Here is a 23,605-nt window from a genome sequence, read left to right as displayed (position 1 = left end):
TAGAGATGAAAAGTTTCACTGAACGATGGTTGATACTGATCATGTTCCTATTGCTTTGATCAGAATTTTCACTTCAGTTCATTGGCAGCACTTTCTACTGGACCCTTAGTAAGCCTTCGTACTCTAGATGCAGCGCATAGTCCTGTGCCCTACAGTACTTCTTGACTCTCCCACACCATACACAGTAATTCCTAAACAAAGGCCAGAGCCTGTCTTCATTCTCGCGATCTTCCCTAGATAGTCTCGTTGGTTTCGTAGACGGCCTTTCGGCAAGTTTACGATCCAGCGCATTACGTTCTGCATATAGCGCGTAATAGCAGTTAAAATTCATGGTGGCTAGGAGGCAAAACTCGTCGTCTATTTGAAACCGTTGGTTCCATTTGCTTGCTGGGACCACAAGAGGTGGGTTGCCAAGTCCTCGGTCGCAGTGATCGTGCATCTGCTTGTTCAGTTCTTTCAGCTGGCGGACCTCGTCCCAAAAGTCTGGCGTCTGTTGGCTGATACGTTCCCAAAACGTCTGGTTGAAATGGCTGTACAGCCCGTAGTCCACTGGGGTCCATCTCTTGTGAGACTGTACCAGCTCGGGCGAGATGGGTTCATGCTTGTACGAGTAACTCTGCGAGTTTTCCTTGAAGTACAAGATGTCCTGGAGGTCCCAGCACATGTAACGTCTGAATAGGACCATGGACTCATCAAAATGTTCCATGATCATCACCAAGTTGAAGTCCTTCTCGATTTGCGTGACGTAGGCGTTGACTATGGACTGGATCTGTTCTGGTGGATTCACATCTTTTGGCATAACCTATTGAAAAAAGAGGTATGCACCATCAGAAAGTTTCTGGCAATGCCTTGTGCAGAGGCATTCAAAAATCTTTCATGACAATTTTGGATTATGATTACTTCAAGCTTAGGTAGAATACTAGTACAGCTGTAACTTAAGACTTCATAGCACATTATTAGATAGGGCTGGAGATCTATGCTTACCTTCTTTAGATACTTGAGAGGAAAACCCAGGTCTATGGCCATTGAGTTTCTGCTGAAGGCCACAGGATACTTTCTGTAGTAGTTCAGCCTGGGGTCATATCTGTTTTGTGTAGGAAGAATATATCCACTCTTTAAATTTGATTTGTGCAACTTACATGTTTGTGGCAGAGACTGTATAGCTATAGCTGATGCTGTAGGATTATGCAATGGTCAATATTGTCCTATGGGGGTCATACAGTATCAAATTGAATATGTATTTCAGGATACTAGTACTTGTGTGTGATGGACTTACTTGCCAGGATCGGCTAGGAAAGTGGAGACTGGTGTATCCCCAGTTATTCCCCACCTCTCGGGCAGCCCATAGAAGTTCATTGTTGACTTAAGGTGGCTCAGCGGCTCTCGAAAAATGGTGATGTACACTGGACAGGGAGAGACATTCAACATCTTTCAGGTCTTACCATTCACTGAATGAGAGCTAAAAGTTAATATGATACCATACATTCCGGGTCAGTTTGGTAATGGTTGTTCTTGACTTTGGTGAAAAATGGTGATGTGCACTGAACAGGGAAAGACAGTCAACATCTTTCAAAACTTATAATTCACTGCATAAAAAGTAGAATTTATGGTATGGTAAATGCCGGGCCAGTTTGGCTTTGGTGAAAAATTGTGATGTGCACTGAACAGGGAGAGAAATCCAACATCTTGCAGATCTTATAATTCACTGCATAAAAAGTAGAATTTACGGTACTGTACATGCCAGGACAGTTTGGTAATGGTCGCTTTTGGCATTGGGTCATGATTATGCAAGCATTATTAGACTCTGTGACTAGGGGCCATTATCAGACTTACCTGGAATTGAGTGCTATTATTTAGGCAACCGTTCCCAGACGCACCTTAGAGACTTACCTGTGATTTGCTGTTGACATTGGTGAACCCCACTCTTTGTGAGTAAGGCTTGCATGTCTAACCCCGGGTGTTTTCTAAGCTATTAGGTATATTATGTCACTGCCGAAATATTTTGTCTTGAGGGTGAAAATTTCCAGACCTGTCTGAATTTCATCCCAATTAGCAGTAGCCAAAATGTAAGCTGAAATAAAGTGACTTAATGAAATAGATAAAAATTTAATATCCAGATAAGATATGCAGGAGGATGAACAAAATGTAAAAACTTTAGACATTCCAAACAGTGAATGTCGTATGTAAGCTTATCAGGAAACAAAGGACAGCCAAGATCACACATTCCTGTGTTATTATCTAAGGATCTGTTACCTAATTGGCTAAGAGAAAACCTGTAGTTAGACATGTAGGGATAACAAAAGTTGACTTTACCAAAAGCTGTAAATGCTTCCTGCAAAACAATGACTGGCGCCGTTTTTTGCCGAAAGCAACCATCACCAGACCAGCCTGGCATTCATAACAATAAATCACCTCTGTGCAGTAGGCAATACTGAAGATGCCAAGAAAGATTGGAGAAAGCTAATCTTAAAGCTTATCTACCCATAGGCAAGAATCATGACCTAGGCAAAACTTGTACACAAAAAGTCCAATGAGACTGTTTTCTAGGCTCCTTTGCAATTTATATGACTGAGGGGTTATACCGGGTACCAGCCTCTACCAGGCTTCAGGAGGCGACTGGAAAGAGTAGAAATTGGCTAAATAGAGAGATAGCATGCCGATGGATGCGTGCAGTAGCGGACCAACTCCCTTGGCATGTTATCTCTCTATTTGGCCAATTTAATTTCTACTCTTTCCAGCCGTCTCCCGAAGCCTGGCAGAGGATAGGGTTATACCTGTGTCTTCTGGCATGATTTGATGGAAGGTGGCGCTGTCATACACGGTATGGTACGTCAGGATGTCAAATGCGCCCCCCTGAGGCGGCAGGTAGGCCTCAGGCTTGAGGTTCCACGGGTAGAGCCCGCTGTTGTTGAAGGGGAGGGGCAGGAGGAAGGACAGGCGCCGCTTGAAGCCGAAGTGGTGCAGGACTTCCTTGATGGTGTTGCCGCCGACCTTGTGGAGTTTGGGGAAGGCGACGCGACGTTTTTCTACGCAAACTGTGCCGTCTGGTGCGTTCCTCTCTACCGCTATCGCCCTGTGCCAAAACGAAGTGGATGTCAGCTTTTTTATAGGTTTTGAAAGCAATGTGTTTTTCAGAGAATACATTTTAGGTCTACCAAAGCCATATCCATCTGCTTTGATGAAGGTTAGACATCTGGGTAAAAGTGTTCCAGAATTTTGATTAGCTAAACTCTGTTCAGCAATTTTCTTGTGTACTACATTTACCTGATTCATGTCATTGTGAGTCACAGTAAGATTATTAGCTGGACAAAACGCGTTTTTTCGTTTGCGCAAGTTTGTTGGTCAGTGCTATACATGAGCTCAGGTTATTTTGAGTTTCGGTATTCATTGTCTGAGAGCAACACCAAACAAAACCGATGGCAGCACCATCAAGGGAAGTACTTGCAACTAAGTGCAGTCAGAATCCTGTCCTACCTCGCTACTCACCCCAATGATTTATACATTGCATCATTAGTACAGATACAACTCTGGTGGTTTCGTTTATCCAGCTGCAGATTGCGTAGTCCATCCAATATTCTATGTATATATACATTCGGTAGCAATGTAACCAGAATGTGCATTAACTAACCAGGATGGTACCCAGTATTTGGTGTGTATAGATACACACTGCTTTATTTACAGAGCTACAAAGGGGGAATCCACAAATGAAGGAGTGCTATATGCTATTCCAGTAGGCACAAGCCCATGAAAATACTACTCCTATAACAAAATTTGTAAAGGCTCGTCTATAAAGGTTAGGCATCCAGATAAAACATTACATAATACAACTTAAATCGAGCAACTGAAACGTCTAGACGATTTACCCAGCTATTTGATTTGTCATATTACGTTATACTGTTTGTAAAGATATGAACAAGAAAAACAAAGTGACTTACTGTTCATTATGTTGAGGGGTGTCTGGTAGAGCTAAAGGTTTCATACCGATCTCTCTCCTGTCTACCTGCGCGTCGTCCTGTGTTCTGTGACCAGGGTGCACCAGGTAGTTGGTGGACATGTACAGCCTTTGAGGGTAGAATAGAAACAAACGTCATCCAAACTATGCATGATCGTATAAAATGGCCAATGAACGTGGACGTACAGACTGTAAAGTATCTAACACCGCGTAAAAGAACAAATGTTTCCCTTCAAGTTTCGAGTTATCAACCAAGGATTGAGGTTTTCGAAAATTGGTTTTTCCGCAGAAATATCGATGAGGGGAACTCTCAACCTTCAAGCGTAGACGTTTTTAGAAGGGCAAAGGCTACGCGTGACGGGTTGTTCGGTTGGAGAACGTATAGCCAGGTGTGTCCCTGCGAATCTGACATGGTGTGCTATTTTGCCGAAGGGCTGTTATACCGGCTGTACAGATACAGACCACGAGTTGTCTAAAACTTCTCCCCCTGCCCTTCCCACTCCGTCCAGGTTTTCCAGTCCTGACATGCCACCGATCTTGTGCTCTTCGGAAAGGCACTTAAGACCACTTTCCCCACTTAACTTAAGTAAAAATGAGTATTATCTGCCCTGCATTTGTTTCCATGTGTGGGGCACAACACCAGCAACAGCTGCCTGTGCCCACGTGTATTGCACTGTTTCAATGAACAACTGCAATAAATCAAATCAAATGAAGTTTTTTTTTGCAAAGTTGTAAAGAGCAGACGAACCTACCTGCTGTATTGTCGTCCGAAGATGAAAAGGGTTACCAGTGAAACCACCATGGTCAGGATCAGCAGGCGGAACATGTTGCGATGGTTCATGCGAGCCAGCCGCATCGAGACTCGCTCAAGAGTGATCTCGACGGCAAAAAGACAATCAATCATTTTCATTGTCAACGAGTATCGCTCACAAAAAAGCCAGCAAAGTTTGTCACCACGCACTGACAAAGTTGTGGGTACGTACGAAGCTTGATCTAGCTGTCCTATGCAAACTGTTGGGAACAGATCTATATCTTATAGGAAGGTGCCGCGCAAAATAGAGGATAGTGTTAAATGAACTAACAAAAAATGGGGAGGTGGCCGTACGTGCGACGTATACGTCTAATTTAACATTCAAAATATCGAGGGTTACACAACGTAATGAGCGATGCGATTGGTTGTTGAGGTAATGACTCCCCCCAGAGCAAGATCAGATTTACTCACTGTACGTGAAAGGTTTCTGGGGTCGAAATTGTGACGTCTTCAACTACCTACGTTACCTTTGACCTGATGAGTGTTGCACGTTCTAGCTGACATGCGTGCCTTCTGGGTAAAGTGCTTCAATCGACCTTTTAACTTTAACGGCTTATTGGAGCAACGGCTACATTTTTATTGTCGAGACATTGGCGTCGATAACAATTTTTTTTCATCTCTTGTCGATCGTTATAGGTACATTTTATACGGACCAATATATTGTCCGGAGGAGGCCATATTGGTCAATATCATTAACTCATACTTGATGTAATCTCCAATCGAATCTTTTGGTGGCTGCATTTTAGCATGGTAGTATCCGTTTTCCAGGCAGGCAGGTACGATTTGCCACCGTTAAAAGAGATCCCAGTCAAAAAAGAAAGCCCCATAAACGCCTAAAACACGTCAAAAATGAGCCAAAGCCTAAGCCTCCGCTTGGAGGGTATACTTGGTCTTATTTGTTCTGAACTCTTGAAACATGTACAGGTCAGTAACCATTGCTTCTGGATGCGCCTATTATGTCCTTGCTGGGGGGCTTTGTTTTGTTGTCTCCAGGGTTTTCTGGCCGCCATTTCTGATAATTTTTGCCCAATTATCTCCTTCCACCTTTCTAGTAGACAAAGACAACTATTTAGGAGCAGTACTGCTTCTTTTCATTTTGGTGCCAAAAGTCCCTAAAATCGGGCTTTAGGCCTTGGGGCCCTCGGGCGATGACTACAAGGTTAGGTGTTGCACGTGTATCTGACACCATAGCATGTAACACTGGGGATCTTTTCCTTCTTTTAGACACAAATTATAGACTAACGTACACACGAAAGAAGACATCCAGTAAAGTCGTTGCCTTGCTTCGTATCGATTGCGTTGTTTCGTTAAGCTTTCAAATCATTCACATGGCAAAAATCGGGGAAATAATAGCCCATGTTATCGTTGTTATAGGAGATTTGGATGACCGAAACGCTATGTGTACGTTTTCTGCTGTTATTGTCAAACGAAGTGTCCATTTTTAGTAACACATCCTGAAGGTATCCAACCTGTTCATTAACAGAATTCACCACGGATTTGTATCTAGCATCCGCCACGTTGGTCTTGTCCCTTTTTGACATCGTCTGTTGCAGTGTTGAAACCGACGAAAACACTTTTGAAATCGCCAATCTCTTAAATCTATGATGAAAGCAGCGACAAAGCAACTCAGCTAAATGACACTTTACCTGGAACTCTAGGAACTTAGAACGTGATAGACTCTTGTAGGTAACGGGCACAAGGTTTTGTGGGATTATGACTTTCATGTCAAACACTCTTACTTCCGAAGTAACAGATACCAAGGTACATTTCAACCACAACATATCCTTCCAAATGCAGCAAGACGGTACTTTAAGATAAGGACCTATCTGTCTGTGTACGAATGTCTTCCAACTGAGTGATGATTGATTGTAAGATTTAGAGGTCAACAGTTTTCAAGAATGGTGTAAAACAAAAGCCCACTTACCTACAGCCAGAAGACGATCATGGGTATCTCCTTCTAATGTTAAGACCACACATTTCTGAGCGATGCTGAAGCCTTGTCTTGGGTTTCCATTTTGACTCCGGAAATAAGGCGAATGTCAAAAGCCAAGAAAAACTGTCAACGTTTACGTTTGTGAGAATGTCCCGAGGTTAGAAAAGAACAGACTAGAAAGCTATGACGTAGGTACCGGACGGGCCAGTCCCAATTACACACCAATCACTTGTGACAGATGTTAAAAGCCGCTGCTCCTTTTTTCGTTGCTGTCATTAGATTTTGTTTAATGTGGACTAACAAGAAATGACAATCATTAAGCATCTTTTTTTGTCAATCGTGCACACCTTTAGTTACTAAACCTTTGTGACAAGTCATGAATAAGGTAGAAGACCTTTCACCCCAATTACAGCGATACTATGAATGATGGCTAGGGCGTCATCATTACACCTTTGACTTGTGCATTGTTGCACGGTCTAATTGCCTGCCTTCTGGCGGGATAGCGACCTTTTACTATGTGGGCTCTATCACTCAACACTCACAAGTTTCTTTGTACTACCAATGGGGTTTGATTGAGCCTCTGTAGTAATGATTACATCGTGGAGACTAAAACTATGTCAACAACGCGTTCAAATTTCCTGTCGCGCGTACTTGTAAAGACTTTCCCATTGACTACGAGAGGGGGACGGGTATATCGCGATTATGTGTATATATGCTGAATGTGAATTCCTTTAGCCCCCGCCAATATTGTGTAGTTCAAAAATTGTATTGTGAACAGGACAAAAAGATAGTCAGGACTTTGTATCTGAAATGTGGTTACATTTTTCGAGGTACAGATTGAAGTGAAAAGCTTGTTTGTTCTCTTTCCACCCCTAGGAATTCACATGGAATCTCCCTGAATGATTAAGTTCACATTTTCCGCCAGCCTGCACCGTAATGCTACCAGTTGAACCACTTGTGACGTCATTTAACACTGGTTACATTTGTAGAGCAATCGGCCTGACGAATGGACTGCTCAGTAGCGCTCTCTAGCGATGTTATATGTATTTGCATGTTTCAATTTTGGCGCGTTTTAGTCTTATTTACAAGTCGGTACGCTGGCTCTTTAAAGCCCCTTTACTGTTGCTTATACCTAACGTTAACTAAAATGGCATTGAAACAATTTTAGTACTTTTATATGTTGATATACTGATTACAAGAGCATTATAATATTGAAAATGAAACCAGAAAGTTAAACACATGTATGTTTGTAACTTACAAATAAAAGGGAAGACAACATGAGATGGACACAAGTACCCCTTTCCACGTTACCATCTTTATTCATTTTGTCCACAACTTTTCTAACCAGTTATATGAAATGCCACACCTAAAACGTACACAGTACACACGCTATATACCATATGGTATAGTCTTAAAACCATTGCTATTGCCTATATCAACCAGCTACATGTATGCTATTATCCTATAATCAACAGTACTGCGAAGTAGTTTAGTTATGTATATTATGTAAACTTCGCTATGCATGTATGGAATTCAGCTATGTTATATATACTGAATCAGACGATATCCCAACACCACAAAATAGCATATAAGATACATGAAATGTCCCTACTGGCCTAAGTTCGGTAAACCTTGAAAAACCTTGAAAAACCAAGAGTAGTATAATATCCGAAAGTCACTAAATAGGAATGTCATCATTATACCTACAGCAAATGCTACAAATAGCGTGTATTTGATATATAACATATGTAAGAAAGAGATAGTAGTAGTAGTAGTAAGCCTTTATTTAATCTCGAATGCTTGTTCGGTACATACCGCTTTTCAACAAGGTCGAGGGTGAGGGCGGGGTCACGGAATTACAGATCAAACCAGATCTCAGTTTTTAATTGAGATTTGTGCAATGATATGATAGACGTAACTTGTTGGAGATTCTCATACAAGTACAGCCTAAGATGATGTTTTTATGTAAAGTAATGGACATCATATTACCCTTCTTCGTCCAGAGGTAAGATTGAATTGCAGTCTTGATGAAATGAAAAGATAGTAGAACAAATCATACAGATGAAACGTTTATGCTAGGAATGTTATAAGCAATGTACACCTCAACCAAAACTGACTTATCTGCATGTATAAGCATGTTTCCTTCCTGTAGTGTAAAATACTTACCTTTGATACATACACATTTTTTTTAAATTTCCATGTCTTATTTTTTATCTATTTTAGATCTATTCCATATACGCCCTACGTTAATGTTATACATGACAATAATGTAATCTTTTACCTTTATTAAAGTTTAATAACATTTCTAAAGTTTCCATAAATACCATAAATAGTTTTAAATAATGAAGTTTCAATAAAGATCATTGATAACATTATCAATACTCTTTAAGTTCTTCCTTCACCTCGTATTATTTATGCAGTCCTTATGCCATCTAGACTTTGAAATAAAGACTCTTTTAGATCAAAGGCTAAACTCCTTGTTTCCTGAGCTTCCTGGAACTGCATTTTGCTGTCCCCTTGGCAAGGAACCCACTCTTCGAGGACTTCCGGGAGATCCAGGAGACATTCCTGTGGGACTTCTTGGACCCGCTCCTCCTGGTCCGTTTGGAGACGCTCTTCTTGGGCCTCCAGGGGACATTCTTCTTGGACTTCCAGGTGGAATTCTACCCGGACTGCCAGGAGCTCTACCGGGACTTCCAGGAGCTGCTCCACTTGGACCGTTTGGTGAAGCTCGTCTTGGACCTCCTTGTGGCAATCTTCCTGGGCTTCCAGGGGCGGCTCTTCGCCCTGGACTGCCGGGGCTTGGTCTCTGTCGCTGGGGGCTTCCCGGTGGGCTTCTAGACTTGCGTCCGTCCGATCTCTTCAGCTTGGGGCTCCCCGGAGGTGTTTTGGGGCTGGATGGTTTGCTGGATCGCTTCTTCTTCTCCTTTTCTTTGTCCTCGTCCTGGATGCAGAAGAGAGCGCTGGCGAAGGACGGCTTCTTCGGACGGTTGGTCACTTCTCTCGGTAAGGAGAGGAAGCACTTTCGACAGACTGGACGGGAATCCAGCTTGAAGAATTTGCTCCTGGAAAGAAAATGTGCGACTTGTAGAGAGATCTGAAATCAGACTTGTAACATCAGAAAGTGCTGCTAATCTACTCCGGACAAACAGACACACAAACCCACAGCTCATCCACCCAAATACTTTGGAAAGTCGTACCCCAAAATGAAAAAACAAAACAAAAGGTAATCCATTCTCATAATAACAAGTTGCTGACCCTCTCGGTAATTTTCATGTCTATCTCTATTCTCATATGTAACTAAGAATTTAATGATTGTTTTAATGCATGAGCGTTCTGTTTGTACAACAAGGCATAATTCATCCTAGTGGCTACAGTCTCTTTTCTTTTAAACAACAAATCGTTTGATTGATTGATATATTAGGACCCTACTCACTTGGGAGTGAACTTGATGTAGCACATGTAGCATTCGAAGTGCTCCTCACACACGTGATGCCCGAAGACTCTAATAGCGCCTATAATATGAAACGAGCAGAGAACTATGATGTAGCAAACCGTAATAAAATGTAAGGAAGTTCACACTCACTCCTTGTCGAATTTTCTTTTGCAGATCTGGCAAGAAAAGTGTTCCTCGCACACGTAGGTGTTGAAGACACGTATAGCACCTGGATTGGCAAGACACAATTTACTTCTGATGACTATACAGAGGACAAAACAGAAAAAGAAGGCCACAAATATGATAAAAGCTGGTTTGCAGTAGTTATTTTGACATTGTAGAATGATAAAAGTACTTACGTTTTCCCTGGATGTCTTGATGGCATACATAGCAATTGGTTGCTTCCGCCTGCATAAAGAAACATTGATGACTGTTAAGGCCAATATATGTAAGTACAACTAAACACATTTTACCAAAATGTGCTTATAACTTTTCATTATTTCTACTACTACTACTACTACTACTACTACTATTTCATTACAGTATATTGAAACAGGCCTGCAATGCAAATTTGGAGATGTATGGTTTTCAAATTGCAATGTATGACCATAGGTTGCGACCTCTCCCTCTATCTATCTTTCGTTCTCTCTCTCTCTCTCTCTCTCTCTCTCTGTGTGTGTGTGTGTGTGTGTGTGTGTGTGTCCCTCTGTCTCTTTCTCTGTTCTTACACTACTTACACTACTCCAGATGGAAGCAGCATATGACAGCGCTCCTGGGCTCTTCGCGTCTGCTGGGAACGGTGAGACAGGACTGGAGGGCGGCAGGCTCATGGGCGATGTCGGGGGTGGGCTGAACGGATCTCGGAACGACGTGGGACCTGCAATAAGAAACGTAAGTATCATCCTACTGACTTCTGGTGACGTTACATTATTTTAAACATGACTGAGTGAACTGGTTTATCTATCATTTACAACACATATACCATTGCAGCCTTACATGGCTGAATTGGGGCATGATACACATCGAAATCTATCAAGAATGGTTCAGCAGCTCGACAATAAAAGGTAAAACACTATTCTTGAACCTAGACCGTATACGTCCTGCAGCTAAACTGCGTGAAGTTGTCAGTTCTCTGCCATGTACGCTTCCACGTTTAGGAGGTAACCAACTGGAGAAGTTGGGAGATTTTAGCTACAGACATTGCAAAGTTCACACAGAGGTTACGGCGTCTCAGATACAAAGTTGTGAGTGTTATCTTGTTCAACATACAATGTGTGCAGAAAAGATGTATCAAGCGATTGTTTGCTATGATGTAAAAAAATAATGACAAACTTACTGTTGATTGGTGATGAAGCCAGCGGCTTTCTTGTTATGGTCAAAACTGGCGGGACGTTCTTCGGTTTCTTCACCTTGCTGTAAGTAGAAATCCAAATATAAGGCTGAGATCTTTTTTTTTTTCATTCTTCTGTATAATTAAAGTGACATTTGGAGGTACTTAACATAATTAACAGTTGGTTTTGATAAAGAATAAAACAATTTACTTTACAACTTTTACATTCGCTTTTATTTATGTTTGCATAATTATTAAGACTGAAATCAAATCACTGGGGAATGCATTAGTGCAACTTCAGAGCGCTAGCTTTTGCCTCCAAGGCATCGCCAGAAGTATGAAACGAGTGGAGCTTGTTCAACTTGAGCTCAACTCATGTTGAATGTCTGCCCAGCTTAATTTCTGTAGCCCTTTGGCCACCGTGACAGTTGTGTGAGCACTACAGTAGCTATAGTCCACTGTTTGTGCTGCATGTGACACATGTAACATTATGTGTGAGAAAAGGGAAGAGGTCTGATGATTTTGTTGACTTACCTGTAGCACGTTTTGTGGCAGTATAGACTGTTCACGCAGATCATGTCATCCGGAGACTCAAACGGCTTCGTGCACTGGAAACAGGTGTTCTCAGAAGCCAACCTGGTCTTTCGCTGCTGCCTGCAACACATTCCGCAACAAAGACAGTAGATTATCAAATATATCGAATAATTCTATTTCGTATTTAGCTGTACCTATGTACTTATAGGCCTATCATAGGCCTTTGCACATTGCAAATAAAACACAAAAGAACAAGAATATTTCAGGGACCTCAGGCAGATTAAAGCTGTAAAGTGGAGAACTGACTGCCCCTACTGCTAATATCTATGGGAGTGAGTGAGTGAGTGAGTAATAAATACATGTAACTAAAGTTTGAATCTACTGAAGGTGCCTTTAACGTATTTTATACCGGTATGTCTGTACTCACCTTTCTTCGTCTGTGAGCGTTTTAGATGGTCGCGGTCGCGGTAGGGTGCTCGGGATAAACTGTTGCTTTGGCAGTTCATTGACGTTGGGGGTAGACTGGGCATGTATCTGTGGTTCATGCCTCCTCCGCGACTTCGCCGCTGCAGTGCCTACATTGATAGTGTTGCTGATGGACACAGACTTCTGTGGTTTGTCTTCTGGCTTTATCCACACTGGTTCTTCTGCCTTCTTTTCCTTCTTTTTCATGCGAGGTAGAGTGGTGGGTTCCTCCCAGGTTTTGATCTCGTCGACCATTTTGGGTTTCTTGGCGCGTGGCAGTGTACTGTACGGTAATGTCAAGAAATATACGCTGTGGATAACCAAGCAGAGGGAAGTTATGGCTAGCACGGCGCCCAAGCAAAGCAAAGCAAGCATCGAAAAGCAAAGAGATGACACCACTTGCTTGATTGTTTTTCTGGGTGGTATATTAATTGATTGTATCAATTATTGCTAAGTTAGAATCAAAGCTGCTATAGCTTAAAACCATTGTCTATTAGCAAGTAGACAAATTTGAATTCCCTTATTGTAAAATCCCTTAAACAGAATAGTTATGCTTATGGATGACTTATGGAATCGAGCTAGCAACTTTGAAGGACACTGCATGCCAGAAATTAGATACTACATAATCTGTCTCTGCATTGTTTACATTTTTCAGCACATCTGACCCGGAACTAATTGAAAGGGAGGTCACTTGCATTGGTTGGAAAGGTGTGCCCCTCCCCCTTGAAAAGAAATAAAGATCTTAAGGATTTCGGCTTAATGACAAGTTTGGAAATAATGAACGGTTGTCATTAGGAAGACGGATATTTGAATTGTTTAATGTATTGATTAAATATACATGTATTTCAGATCCTATGAGAACATGATCAATTTTCCATATCTTTGGGAATAAAACTTTTATCTTGGTATCTAATATGACCACCGACAGGACGTACTTTAAAAGGGCAGTTTATAAAGTGCCTTTGTAAAACAATTTGCTTTGAGCACATGCCAGAGCATTTGATTGAAACCCAGCGATGTATGAAATATGCAGCTGATTACATCAAGGCCACTAAAAGGTGAGCTAGATCCATTTGACACCCAGCAGACGCATTTCATGCTTGGCAGCGATACAACATACAGCAACAACGACCACAAAACATATTATTAGTTAATATACACCATATACCGTCTGGCAAGACGACAAGGGCTCAAGAACCATAAGACGTAATACACTTCGTTAATAAAAGTGTAAACTACGTACACTATGCATTGTAAATAGGTGTATCTTAGCCACATGCACAGGGAACCTTTCGGTAACCTTTAAGCTACCGTCCTTGAGGCTTAGGGAATGACTGAACGACCGAATAACGACTTAAAATTGGATTTGTCTGAAACTTGAGTTCATAATTGGAATATGACCTACCAACCTGTTTAAGGAAATACACACACACACAGGCAACAGCACTGAATCGTAAGGTTGTAGTCTTGTCTGATCCATATGGTCTGACTCACGGATATGGCAATTTCATACGTCAATGGCCCTTCAAGTTTATGTGCTAAATGGCCTGAAGCTTACAAACAGAGAAGAAAGGTCACACTTACTTGCTCCCAGCTGTTGCAAGATGAATCTTCAGGGCGTCCATGTTGACCGTCGCTTTGTTGTCTGGAATTGGATCTTCAGACACCGACAGTTTGTGTTCTGTCTCTTCCAGCTTCTGACGAAGTTGGTTCAGCTGCGTGTCTCTCGTATACGGTTTCTTCTCGGGCTTGTCGTCTTGCTGGATTGGTTGCACCGTGGCCATTTTGTTCTTCTTGCCCTTTCGCGGCCATGTCGATGTATCCGCCAGGTTTTCCTTCTCGCTGTCTTCTGGCTCTGGCTGCTTCTTCAACATCTTCTTCAACTCTCGTCTGTCGATGGTCGCGTGTTTGACTTCTTCTGGAACAACATCTTGGGTAGGTTTTTCCTCGACCGAGTCTTCCGATGCCGTCCTCTCCCTCGCCCTGGTGTTGGCCTTCTTCAGCTCATGGGGATCAAACGTAGCTGACCCCATGTTCTTGCGTTCCATGACGGGACTAGTTGGTTTTAGGCACTCCTCTGGCTTAGGGCGAACTTCTTTGGCGGGGGCAACTTCACGTGTAACCGGCGGCTCTATGTCCTTAGGGGAAACGTGTGGATATTTGGGCTCTTCTTTAGTCGTTTCTTGTGGTGTTGCAGGCGTCACTTCTACCTTGGGTTGTGTCTTTGTAGCCTTCGTTGGTTTTGTAACCTTCTTCTCGGTCTCTGTAGCCTTGGGCTGCAGCAAGAAGGGCAACAAGTTGTCAATCATTTTAGACGTTATGTTTATTAGCATGCCTTTGTCGCAGATACACTATCAGTGGTATGGTGGTTTGTCACATTATGTAATAATGCAACGTAGTGTCCTTTTGCTAATCTCTCCTCACAGAAATTATATGTTCAAATATTCTTTAGACACATGACTAGTCTTAAGGCCCAACTTTACCAGAAAATTATATGTCCCATAAAGAAACATGTATGACCTACTTTGCAAGCACTGGGACTAAATTTTACTTTGTTGTTTAATGTAATAGTTTCCAGTCCTACCTCTGGAGTAAGAAGCTCCTCCCATTTTTTCCTGTCGGGTTCCCACTGAGGCTGTTGTTCAACTGGCTTCTCTTTCTTTGCAGTGGGTTGCTTGGTCTTTGCCTTTTCCTGAAGTACAAAACACAATTCAACAAAAAAAAATAATGTGGCAAACAAGATGCTAAAATAATAAGAGTCAGTAGAGGCATCAAAGCAAAGAAAGGCAGTGGCTGTAAAGTGAACCTAGGGCGATGAGGAAAATCAGTTCTTGCAAAAAGAAAACAAACTTATGACTTACCATTTGCTCAGATGCGTGCTTTTCTTTTTGCTCTTTTGGTTGAGAAGTGTCTGGTTTAGAGGCCTCTTTAGCTTTCTCGCGTTCTTTTTCCTAAGACGAAAAACAACATAACATGACACCCCGACTCCTGGCATAATGTGCACTTGAAAAAATACATATTAGCAAAATAATATTTTCCAGTCATAGCCATGCATTTGAGCCATCTCATAGTATCGAGTGGTGTAGTGTGATGGTCTATGCCAAAGTGCAAGATTCTCAAATGTAACGTCGGTAAACTCACCAGCATCCAATAAGCCAGCTCAATACTCTTTGGTAGTATCGTCTTGTCCTCTTCCTTGGGTTTCTGTTGTTTTGTTTCCTGCTGTATTGGCTTTTCTTTGGCCACTGGTTCACGCACTGGTTCTTTTTGCTTTTCTTGCTTTGTTTTGGGTTTAAAGGGTACATCATCGAGGTTGGTCTCCTGTGGGATTTCTGGCTCTAATTTAGGTCTTGTTTGCTGATAAGGAATTTCTTTAGCCCTGTGCGGTTTGTTTGGGTTGTTGACCTGTTTGTTTGACGACACTTCAGATTGTCTTGGAGATATCACTTGTGGTTTGGTTTCTTGAGCCTTTTGTTGAGTAGGTGTAGGTTCTTTCGTTGACTTTGTAGGTGCAGGTTCTGTCTTGGTTTGTGGCGTCTGTCGAGGTTTTCTTGGAGAAGGTGTGTCCCTTTGTGCAACTTCTGGTTGGGGTTTGGAAGATGGCATTTCTTTTGCCTTTGTGGGTAGGGGCTCTCTTTGGTCCCTCTGTGGACGTCGTTCTGGTTTAGTGGAAGTAATTTCTTCCTTTGGTTTTGAAGGAGTTTGTCGAGGCTCTGGTTGTGAGGGGGCCGGTTCCTCTGTACGTTTAGTGGGCACACGTTCTTCTTTAGGTTTTGCAGGAGCGGGTTCTTGCTTTTTGGGTGCAGGTTCTTGCTTGATATTTGTAGGTGCAGGTTCCTCCTTAGGTTTTGTGGTTGCTGGCTCTTGCTTTAGTTTTGGCTGCGCAGGCTCTTCTTTTGGCTTTATCGTTACCTGTTCGTCTTTGGGTTTGTTTTGTTGAGGTTCTAATTTTGTGGGGGCAGGTTCCGTCGCACGTTTAGTGGGAATGGGTTCATCTTTGGGCTTTGTGGGAGCAATAACCTCTTTCGGTTTCTCTGCGGGTTTAGTTTGCTGAGGCTTCTCCTCCGGTTTGGTAGGTGCAGGTTCAGGTTTCCGGTCCTGTTTTGGCTTACTTTCTTGAGGCTTTTCCTGTTTGGCAGGTTCTCTCTTAGGCTTAGTACGGACAGGCTCCCTGGGCTCAATGGGTGGCGGTGCTTCGAAAGGTGCTATGAAGGTAGGCGGAGTTTCTTTCTTGTTCTTTGTAGGGGCTGGTTGCCTCTTGGGCTTAGCAGGGGCCGCTTGAACTTCTTGTGGTTTTGCTGGAACGGGTTCTTGCTTAGGTTTTGTAGGTGCAGGTTCCTCTTTGGGTTTTATGGGTGCAGGTTCTTCCTTTGGTTTTGTGGGCCCATCAGGACGCTTTGTGGGTGCAGATCTTTCTGCTGGCTTTGTGGGTGCAGGTTCTTTAACAGACTTTGTAGGTGCAGGTTGTTCCACTGGCTTTGTAAGTGGCGGTTGTTCTGCAGGCTTTGTAGGTGCAGGTTGTTCTGCTGGCTTTGTTGGCACAGGTTGTTCTGCTGGCTTTGTAGGTGCAGGTTGTTCTGCAGGCTTTGTAGGTGCAGATTGTTCTGCTGGCTTTGTAGGTGCAGGTTGTTCTGCAGGCGTTGTAGCTGCAGGTTGTTCTGCTGGCTTTGTAGGTGCAGGTTGCTCTGCTGGCTTTGTTGGCGCAGGTTGTTCTGCTGGCTTTGTAGGTGCAGGTTGTTCTGCAGGCTTTGTAGGTGCAGGTTGTTCTGCCGGCTTTGTAGGTGCAGGTTGTTCTATTGGCTTTGTAGGTGCAGGTTCTGCTGGCTTTGTGGGTGCAGGTTGTTCTGCTGGCTTGGTAGGTGCAGGTTCTGCTGGCTTTGTGGGTGCAGGTTGTTCTGCAGGCTTTGTAGGTTCTGTTGGCTTTGTAGGTGCAGGTTGTTCTGCTGGCTTTGTAGGTGCAGGTTGTTCTGCAGGCTTTGTAGGTGCAGGTTGTTCTGCAGGTTTTGTAGGTGCAGGTTGTTCTGCTGGCTTTGTAGGTGCAGGTTGTTCTGCTGGCTTTGTGGGTGCAGGTTGTTCTGCTGGCTTGGTAGGTGCAGGTTCTGCTGGCTTTGTGGGTGCAGGTTGTTCTGCTGGCTTTGTAGGTGCAGGTTGTTCTGCTGGCTTTGTAGGTGCAGGTTCTTCTGTTGGCTTTGTAGGTGCAGGTTCTGATGGCTTTATAGGTGTTGGCTCTTCTGCTGGCTTTGTGGGTGCAGGTTCTTCTGTTGGCTTTGTAGGTGCAGGTTGTTCTGCTGGCTTTGTAGGTGCAGGTTGTTCTGCAGGCTTTGTAGGTGCAGGTTGTTCTGCTGGCTTTGTAGGTGCAGGTTGTTCTGCTGGCGTTGTAGGTGCAGGTTGTTCTGCTGGCTTTGTAGGTGCAGGTTGTTCTGCTGGCTTTGTAGGTGCAGGTTGTTCTGCTGGCTTTGTAGGTGCAGGTTCTGCTGGCGTTGTAGGTGCAGGTTCTGCTGGCGTTGTAGGTGCAGGTTGTTCTGCTGGCTTTGTAGGTGTAGGTTGTTCTTCTGTCTTTGTAGGTGCAGGTTGTTCTGCTGGCTTTGTGGGTGCAGGTTGTTCTGCTGGCTTTGTGGGTGCAGGTTCTGCTGGCTTTGTGGGTGCAGGTTGTTCTGCTGGCTTTGTAGGTGCAGGTTGTTCTGCTTGCTTTATGGGTGCAGGTTGTTCTGCTGGCTTTGTGGGTGCAGGTTGTTCTGCTGGCTTTGTAGGTGCAGGTTGTTCTGCTGGCTTTGTAGGTGCAGGTTCTTCTGTTGGCTTTGTCGGTGCAGGTTCTGATGGCTTTATAGGTGTTGGCTCTTCTGCTGGCTTTGTGGGTGCAGGTTCTTCTGTTGGCTTTGTAGGTGCAGGTTCTGATGGCTTTATATGTGTTGGCTCTTCTGCTGGCTTTGTGGGTGCAGGTTCTTCTGTTGGCTTTGTAGGTGCAGGTTGATCTGCTGGCTTTGTAGGTGCAGGTTGTTCTGCTGGCGATGTAGGTGCAGGTTGTTCTGCTGGCTTTGTAGATTCGGGTTGTTCTGCTGGCTTTGTGGGTGCAGGTTCTTCTGCTGGCTTTGTAGGTGCAGGTTGTTCTGCTGGCTTTGTGGGTGCAGGTTGTTCTGCTGGCTTTGTGGGTGCAGGTTCTGCTGGCGTTGTATGTGCAGGTTGTTCTGCTGGCTTTGTAGGTACGGGTTGTTCTGCTGGCTTTGTAGGTACGGGTTGTTCTGCTGGCTTTGTAGGTGCAGGTTGTTCTGCTGGCTTTGTAGGTACGGGTTGTTCTGCTGGCTTTGTAGGTGCAGGTTGTTCTGCTGGCGTTGTAGGTGCAGGTTCTGCTGGCGTTGTAGGTGCAGGTTGTTCTGCTGGCTTTGTAGGTGCGGGTTGTTCTTCTGTCTTTGTAGGTGCAGGTTGTTCTGCTGGCTTTGTGGGTGCAGGTTGTTCTGCTGGCTTTGTGGGTGCAGGTTGTTCTGCTGGCTTTGTGGGTGCAGGTACTGCTGGCGTTGTAGGTGCAGGTTGTTCTGCTGGCTTTGTGGGTGCAGGTTGTTCTGCAGGCTTTGTGGGTGCAGGTTGTTCTACTGGCTTTGTAGGTGCAGGTTGTTCTACTGGCTTTGTAGGTGCAGGTTGTTCTACTGGCTTTGTGGGTGCAGGTTCTTCTGTTGGCTTTGTGGGCACTGATTCTGATGGCTTTCTAGGTGTTGGCTCTTCTGCTGGCTTTGTGGGTATAGGTTCTACAGGCTTTGTGGGTGCAGGTTGTTCTGCTGGCTTGGTAGGTGTTGGCTCTTCTGCAGGCTTTGTGGGTGCAGGTTCTTCTTTTGGCTTTGTAGGTGTAGGTTCTTCTGCTGGTGTTGTAGGTGCAGGTTGTTCTGCCGGCTTTGTAGGTGCAGGTTCATCTGTGGGCTTTGTAGGTGCGGGTTGCTCTGCTGGCTTTGTAGGTGCAGGTTGTTCTGCTGGCGTTGTAGGTGCAGGTTCTTCTGTTGGCTTTGTAGGTGTTGGCTCTTCTGCCGGCTTTGTGGGTTCAGGTTCTTCTACTGGCATTGTGGGTGCTGGTTGTTCTGCTGGCGTTGTAGGTGCAGGTTCATCTGTGGGCTTTGTGGGTGCAGGTTCTGCGGGCTTTGAGGGTGCAGGTTGCTCTGCAGGCTTTGTAGGTGTTGGCTCTTCTACTGGCTTTGTAGGCGCAGGTTCTGTTGGTTTTGTAGGTTTAGGTTGTTCTGCGGGCTTTGTGGGTGCAGGTTCTTTTGGCTTTGTAGGTGCAGGTTGTTCTGCTGGCGTTGTAGGTGCAGGTTCATCTGTGGCTTTGTAGGTGCAGGTTGTTCTGCTGGCTTTGTAGGTGCAGGCTCTTCTGTTGGCCTTGCAGGTGCAGGTTGTTCTGCTGGCTTTGTAGGTGCAGGTTGTTCTGTAGGCTTTGTAGGTGCCGGTTGTCCTGTTGGCTGTGTAGGTGCAGGTTGTTCTGCTGGTTTTGTAGGTGCAGGTTCTGCTGGCTTTGTAGGTGCAGGTTCTTCTGCTGGCGTTGTAGGTGCAGGTTCTTTTCCTGGTTCAGTTGGCGCAGGTTCGTTGTTTGTCGTCGGATCTGGGGAAGTTGGTGCTTTACCGGGAGAAGCTTGAGCAGGGTCATCAGATGGTGGAGGTGCCTGGCCGGGTTTCTCACTTGGGGGGTCACTAGGACCATTTAAGGCAGGTCCTTTGTCAGGATTTGGTACATCAGATGGTGTAGGTTCCGGGGTGGGTTTCTCATTGTCAGGCTTTGGGATTGACTGGAGAAGACTCTTACCAACATCGCTGATTTTGTCCAGATTCATGTTTTCCATCTTCGTCAGAGAATTTTCCAGTTCTTTAATTCTCTTCTTCAGGTCGTCTGTTTGGCTCTCAAGAGCTTTCTTGGTTTCCACGAGCCGCTGTAGCTTCGAATTGACGTCGCCGTCTCCTGGTACCTCGTCTTCTAGCTTGGCGTGAAGTTCGTTGTAGGCGAAAAGAAGATCGTCGTGTTCCTCTTCTAACTCTTTGAGCCGATCCACTTGGTCTTTCAGTCGGTCGAGCAGATTCGGCATCGAAACGACTCAGGACTTAATGAACGCTGGAGGGCTGAAATGAAATATGGACAGGAATTTTATCAACAGAGAATCAAAAATCGCCAGTTTCTGAATTAAGCAGTCGCACTTAATGTGTTCTGTATCTGTTGTAACCAACATACAAACATTTGACATGGTGTTTTTGTATGGTGAAGTGTATTGTAGCATTATAATGACTACGAAGAAATGAAGAAGAGTTGAGCTGACAGTAGGTGACCTAATTTCGCGCAGGAATTATACTGTTGTAGTCGTACGTGCGTATGAGAAGCCCCGAGCATGGCGTATTGTCATTACTCGACCAGCCATGTACGTAGGATCTACAATACATCTGTACTTCATTCTGTTGTTTACCGACCTTGGCATACCTTATCGTAAATGGCAACACACGATACGTGGTACTTAAACTACAAGCAAGCCTCAGGGATATCAGAAGAAGAAGTAGCAAACGACACTCGCTTGTTTCGTGTTATTGAGGAACTGCTTGTAGAGAGGAAGTGCAGCTGTACGAATATGTACAGAGTAAAACCCCGTGTAATCTTTAAGGCACAACTGATCCTATACGATCCCTAGCTCATAGTGTGCCATTATCACAAAGCTGGAACTGCAAACAAAATAATGGTCCCTCCTACTGTGTTTTTCAGAACATATAATTATTTAGACGTACCGTAGATAGCCATCGGAATAGCCATGACAAAAACAACGCCTATTTGTATACGTATGATACGGTGTACAAAATACAGTCCAATTACTTGTCTAATTTAACGGAGTATGTTGATTACAGCTTAATTCGCTGAAAGCGTGCACACAAGGTGTAATAAAGATTTAAATGTGGCAAGGAAATTCACACACATGGTGCGTATTTGCCTGTATTTACCCTAATACTCGTCAGTACTAACCCGATATTACAACCCATTATTCAGTGAGCCCTGTGAAAACAAGATACAAGTAAACATGGGATTATATGGGATCGCTTCTTTTTGGGGTCACGACAACAGTCTTTGTTCCTCTGTAATATAATAATGTAGCAAGAATTGGAATTCGTACTTACGTCTCGCTCCAAACATTGTCGACAGCCCAATAATAAGTAAAACTGGCGCACAGCCCATCGAGGGTGAAAGTTCGGGGGTTACACAGTGGAAGAAAGACCGGTTGGCCTAGCAATAACCTGCGTTTTAAATCATCCCCGAGGTAGTCCCCGAGGGTCCCGAAGATAATGTTCTTATTTTTATCATCTACACAAACTCCGCTTGGAATAGGGTGCACTTTATAACTTTCCCAACCGCTATGTTGATGTATATGGTAACATCTCAGCATCTTGCTAAGCTCGTAACACTGTTGTTGTTTTTATTTTCAACAACACTACATCATATGGTCCACGCTTGACAGCTTGAATGTAAATTGATCCGCCATCAGCCATACTGGCGCTGGTTTACGTTCCAGCTAGCCACAAGTACTTCAGGCAATCCACGCTTTGGTGCGTCTTTTAAAAGCTTTTAATTTGTCGTAGGCGTTCCTTTGATGCTACTTTGTTGACAGAGGCATAAGAATAGAGGAGAAACATCTGCCATTAAAAGCATAGCTTAATTTGTGCTATTGTATTGCTATGTTTCAAATTTTGCGCGTGGCAGATGCATACATGCACCACAAAGGTTTGTGAGAATTATTTTTGATCGAATCCACAGGTAACAAACTAGATAGTGAAAAACAACGCCGCTTCCAATAATATCTACCAGATGCTATCATTAAGACTGTTTATACCTCATGAAGTGATTGACATGACAGAATGATTACATAAAGAATATTTGGCATACCATTTTAGACAGCTAGTAGCAATTTTTGCCAGAACGTTAGGAATAGCATATCTTATAAAAAGCTTGAGGTACTTACCAATTGCAACTTTTTGTAGCTCTAGCTCTTATCCCGGTGTCGGATGTCCAGAGCTGGGGCCATGAGCGTAGGTCTTTGGGAGAGGTATCAAGTCGACGAGCGCTACAGTCAGCGACTGCCTATCGACTAAATCGCACAAGATAGTCACGTACAAATCGTCGCATTCGATGCGCCTTATTCACATGACTATTGTATATCTCCATTCACAGTAACCTACTCTCTTACCCATTTCGTACGCTATTGTGGACCTCCATTGACAGGTACCCTGTTCATAATTATAACCTGCGGGCACCTAAGATTTTCCCGCCTTTTTGGTCCCAAGTGACCATCTTGCATGCGAGTATGGACGTCACATGGGGGCCCGTGTGACGTCTTTGTCCACAAAAGAGGGTGTTAAATCACAAGAGACTACAAAGCTCAAGAGATTATCTCTAATGATTAAGGTGCCATTTCGCTCAGCTTGTTACAACGAAGAGTATAATTTTCCTACCTAATTGTGCAATGTTTTATTTTTAAACCTTAACACACACCAAAAAAACGGAACGAAAATCTGAAATTGTCTATCTGATGTTTTGACAGGATCATTAATCTTTAGTTAATTGTTTTCGTGTGGCGACGATATCAATAGCTGCATACAAAGAAATTATCAGTACGGGAGGATTGTCTACAATTTAGGCACAGGTGTATCGTATGAAATGCCCAGTAACGCCTACTGTGCTATGAAATGCGTTTAGGAGCTTCAACGAACGTACCAAATTTCTTAATTGTCTATCAGCAACATCTTGACAGGGTCATTTATCTCAATTTCTCTTGTGAGGATGGTTTGTCTCAAAAGTGGTAAGCAAACAAAGAAAGTCATTGATTGAGCACTGTCTAAAATGTAGATAAAGATGATATTTGAAACCACCAGTAAGGCCTATTACGCACTATACGAATTGCTTAGGAACACGAGCGTAAAATTTGAGTTATTTGACACTCATCTGCAGAAATTAAGAGCCCAAGGCGACGAAATAGTTGACATATGGGAGACGCGTAGAGAAGACAACGCTCTATCCTTGCCTGTCAATCATAACTAACTGGCGCCATTGTACAATTGCCGCCATTATGGCTCAGGCGACCTTGTACGGTTGATTGGCGCCAAACTGACCGTACTTTAACAACCATTCGTACCGAGGTTGT

The 23,605-nt window shown here is 43.7% G+C and overlaps 1 protein-coding gene across 1 annotated transcript; it reads right to left on the bottom strand.

Annotated features, from left to right (window-relative positions):
- Positions 1 to 90: 90 nt before the first annotated feature.
- On the bottom strand, positions 91 to 22,725 carry LOC109480966 (titin-like). The gene is given in 24 exon segments (XM_019783432.1): positions 91 to 802; positions 985 to 1,084; positions 1,277 to 1,403; positions 2,775 to 3,073; positions 4,705 to 4,877; positions 5,231 to 5,276; positions 9,171 to 9,761; positions 10,133 to 10,211; positions 10,492 to 10,540; positions 10,870 to 11,009; positions 11,469 to 11,545; positions 11,997 to 12,116; positions 12,424 to 12,771; positions 14,046 to 14,737; positions 15,046 to 15,153; positions 15,323 to 15,412; positions 15,603 to 16,984; positions 17,917 to 17,990; positions 18,151 to 18,386; positions 18,450 to 18,497; positions 18,790 to 18,862; positions 19,018 to 19,757; positions 19,760 to 20,552; positions 22,427 to 22,725. Coding segments are annotated over 23 exon segments (7,059 nt in total). The 5' UTR covers positions 20,519 to 20,552; positions 22,427 to 22,725; the 3' UTR covers positions 91 to 94.
- Between the last annotated feature and the right edge of the window lie 880 nt (positions 22,726 to 23,605).

Source organism: Branchiostoma belcheri, unplaced genomic scaffold, assembly GCF_001625305.1.
Source record: "Branchiostoma belcheri isolate BF01 breed outbred unplaced genomic scaffold, Haploidv18h27 scaffold109, whole genome shotgun sequence".
Lineage (NCBI taxonomy): Eukaryota > Metazoa > Chordata > Leptocardii > Amphioxiformes > Branchiostomatidae > Branchiostoma > Branchiostoma belcheri.
Note: the sequence above shows the minus strand (reverse complement) of the source record. Positions and strands in the feature narration are given on the sequence as shown.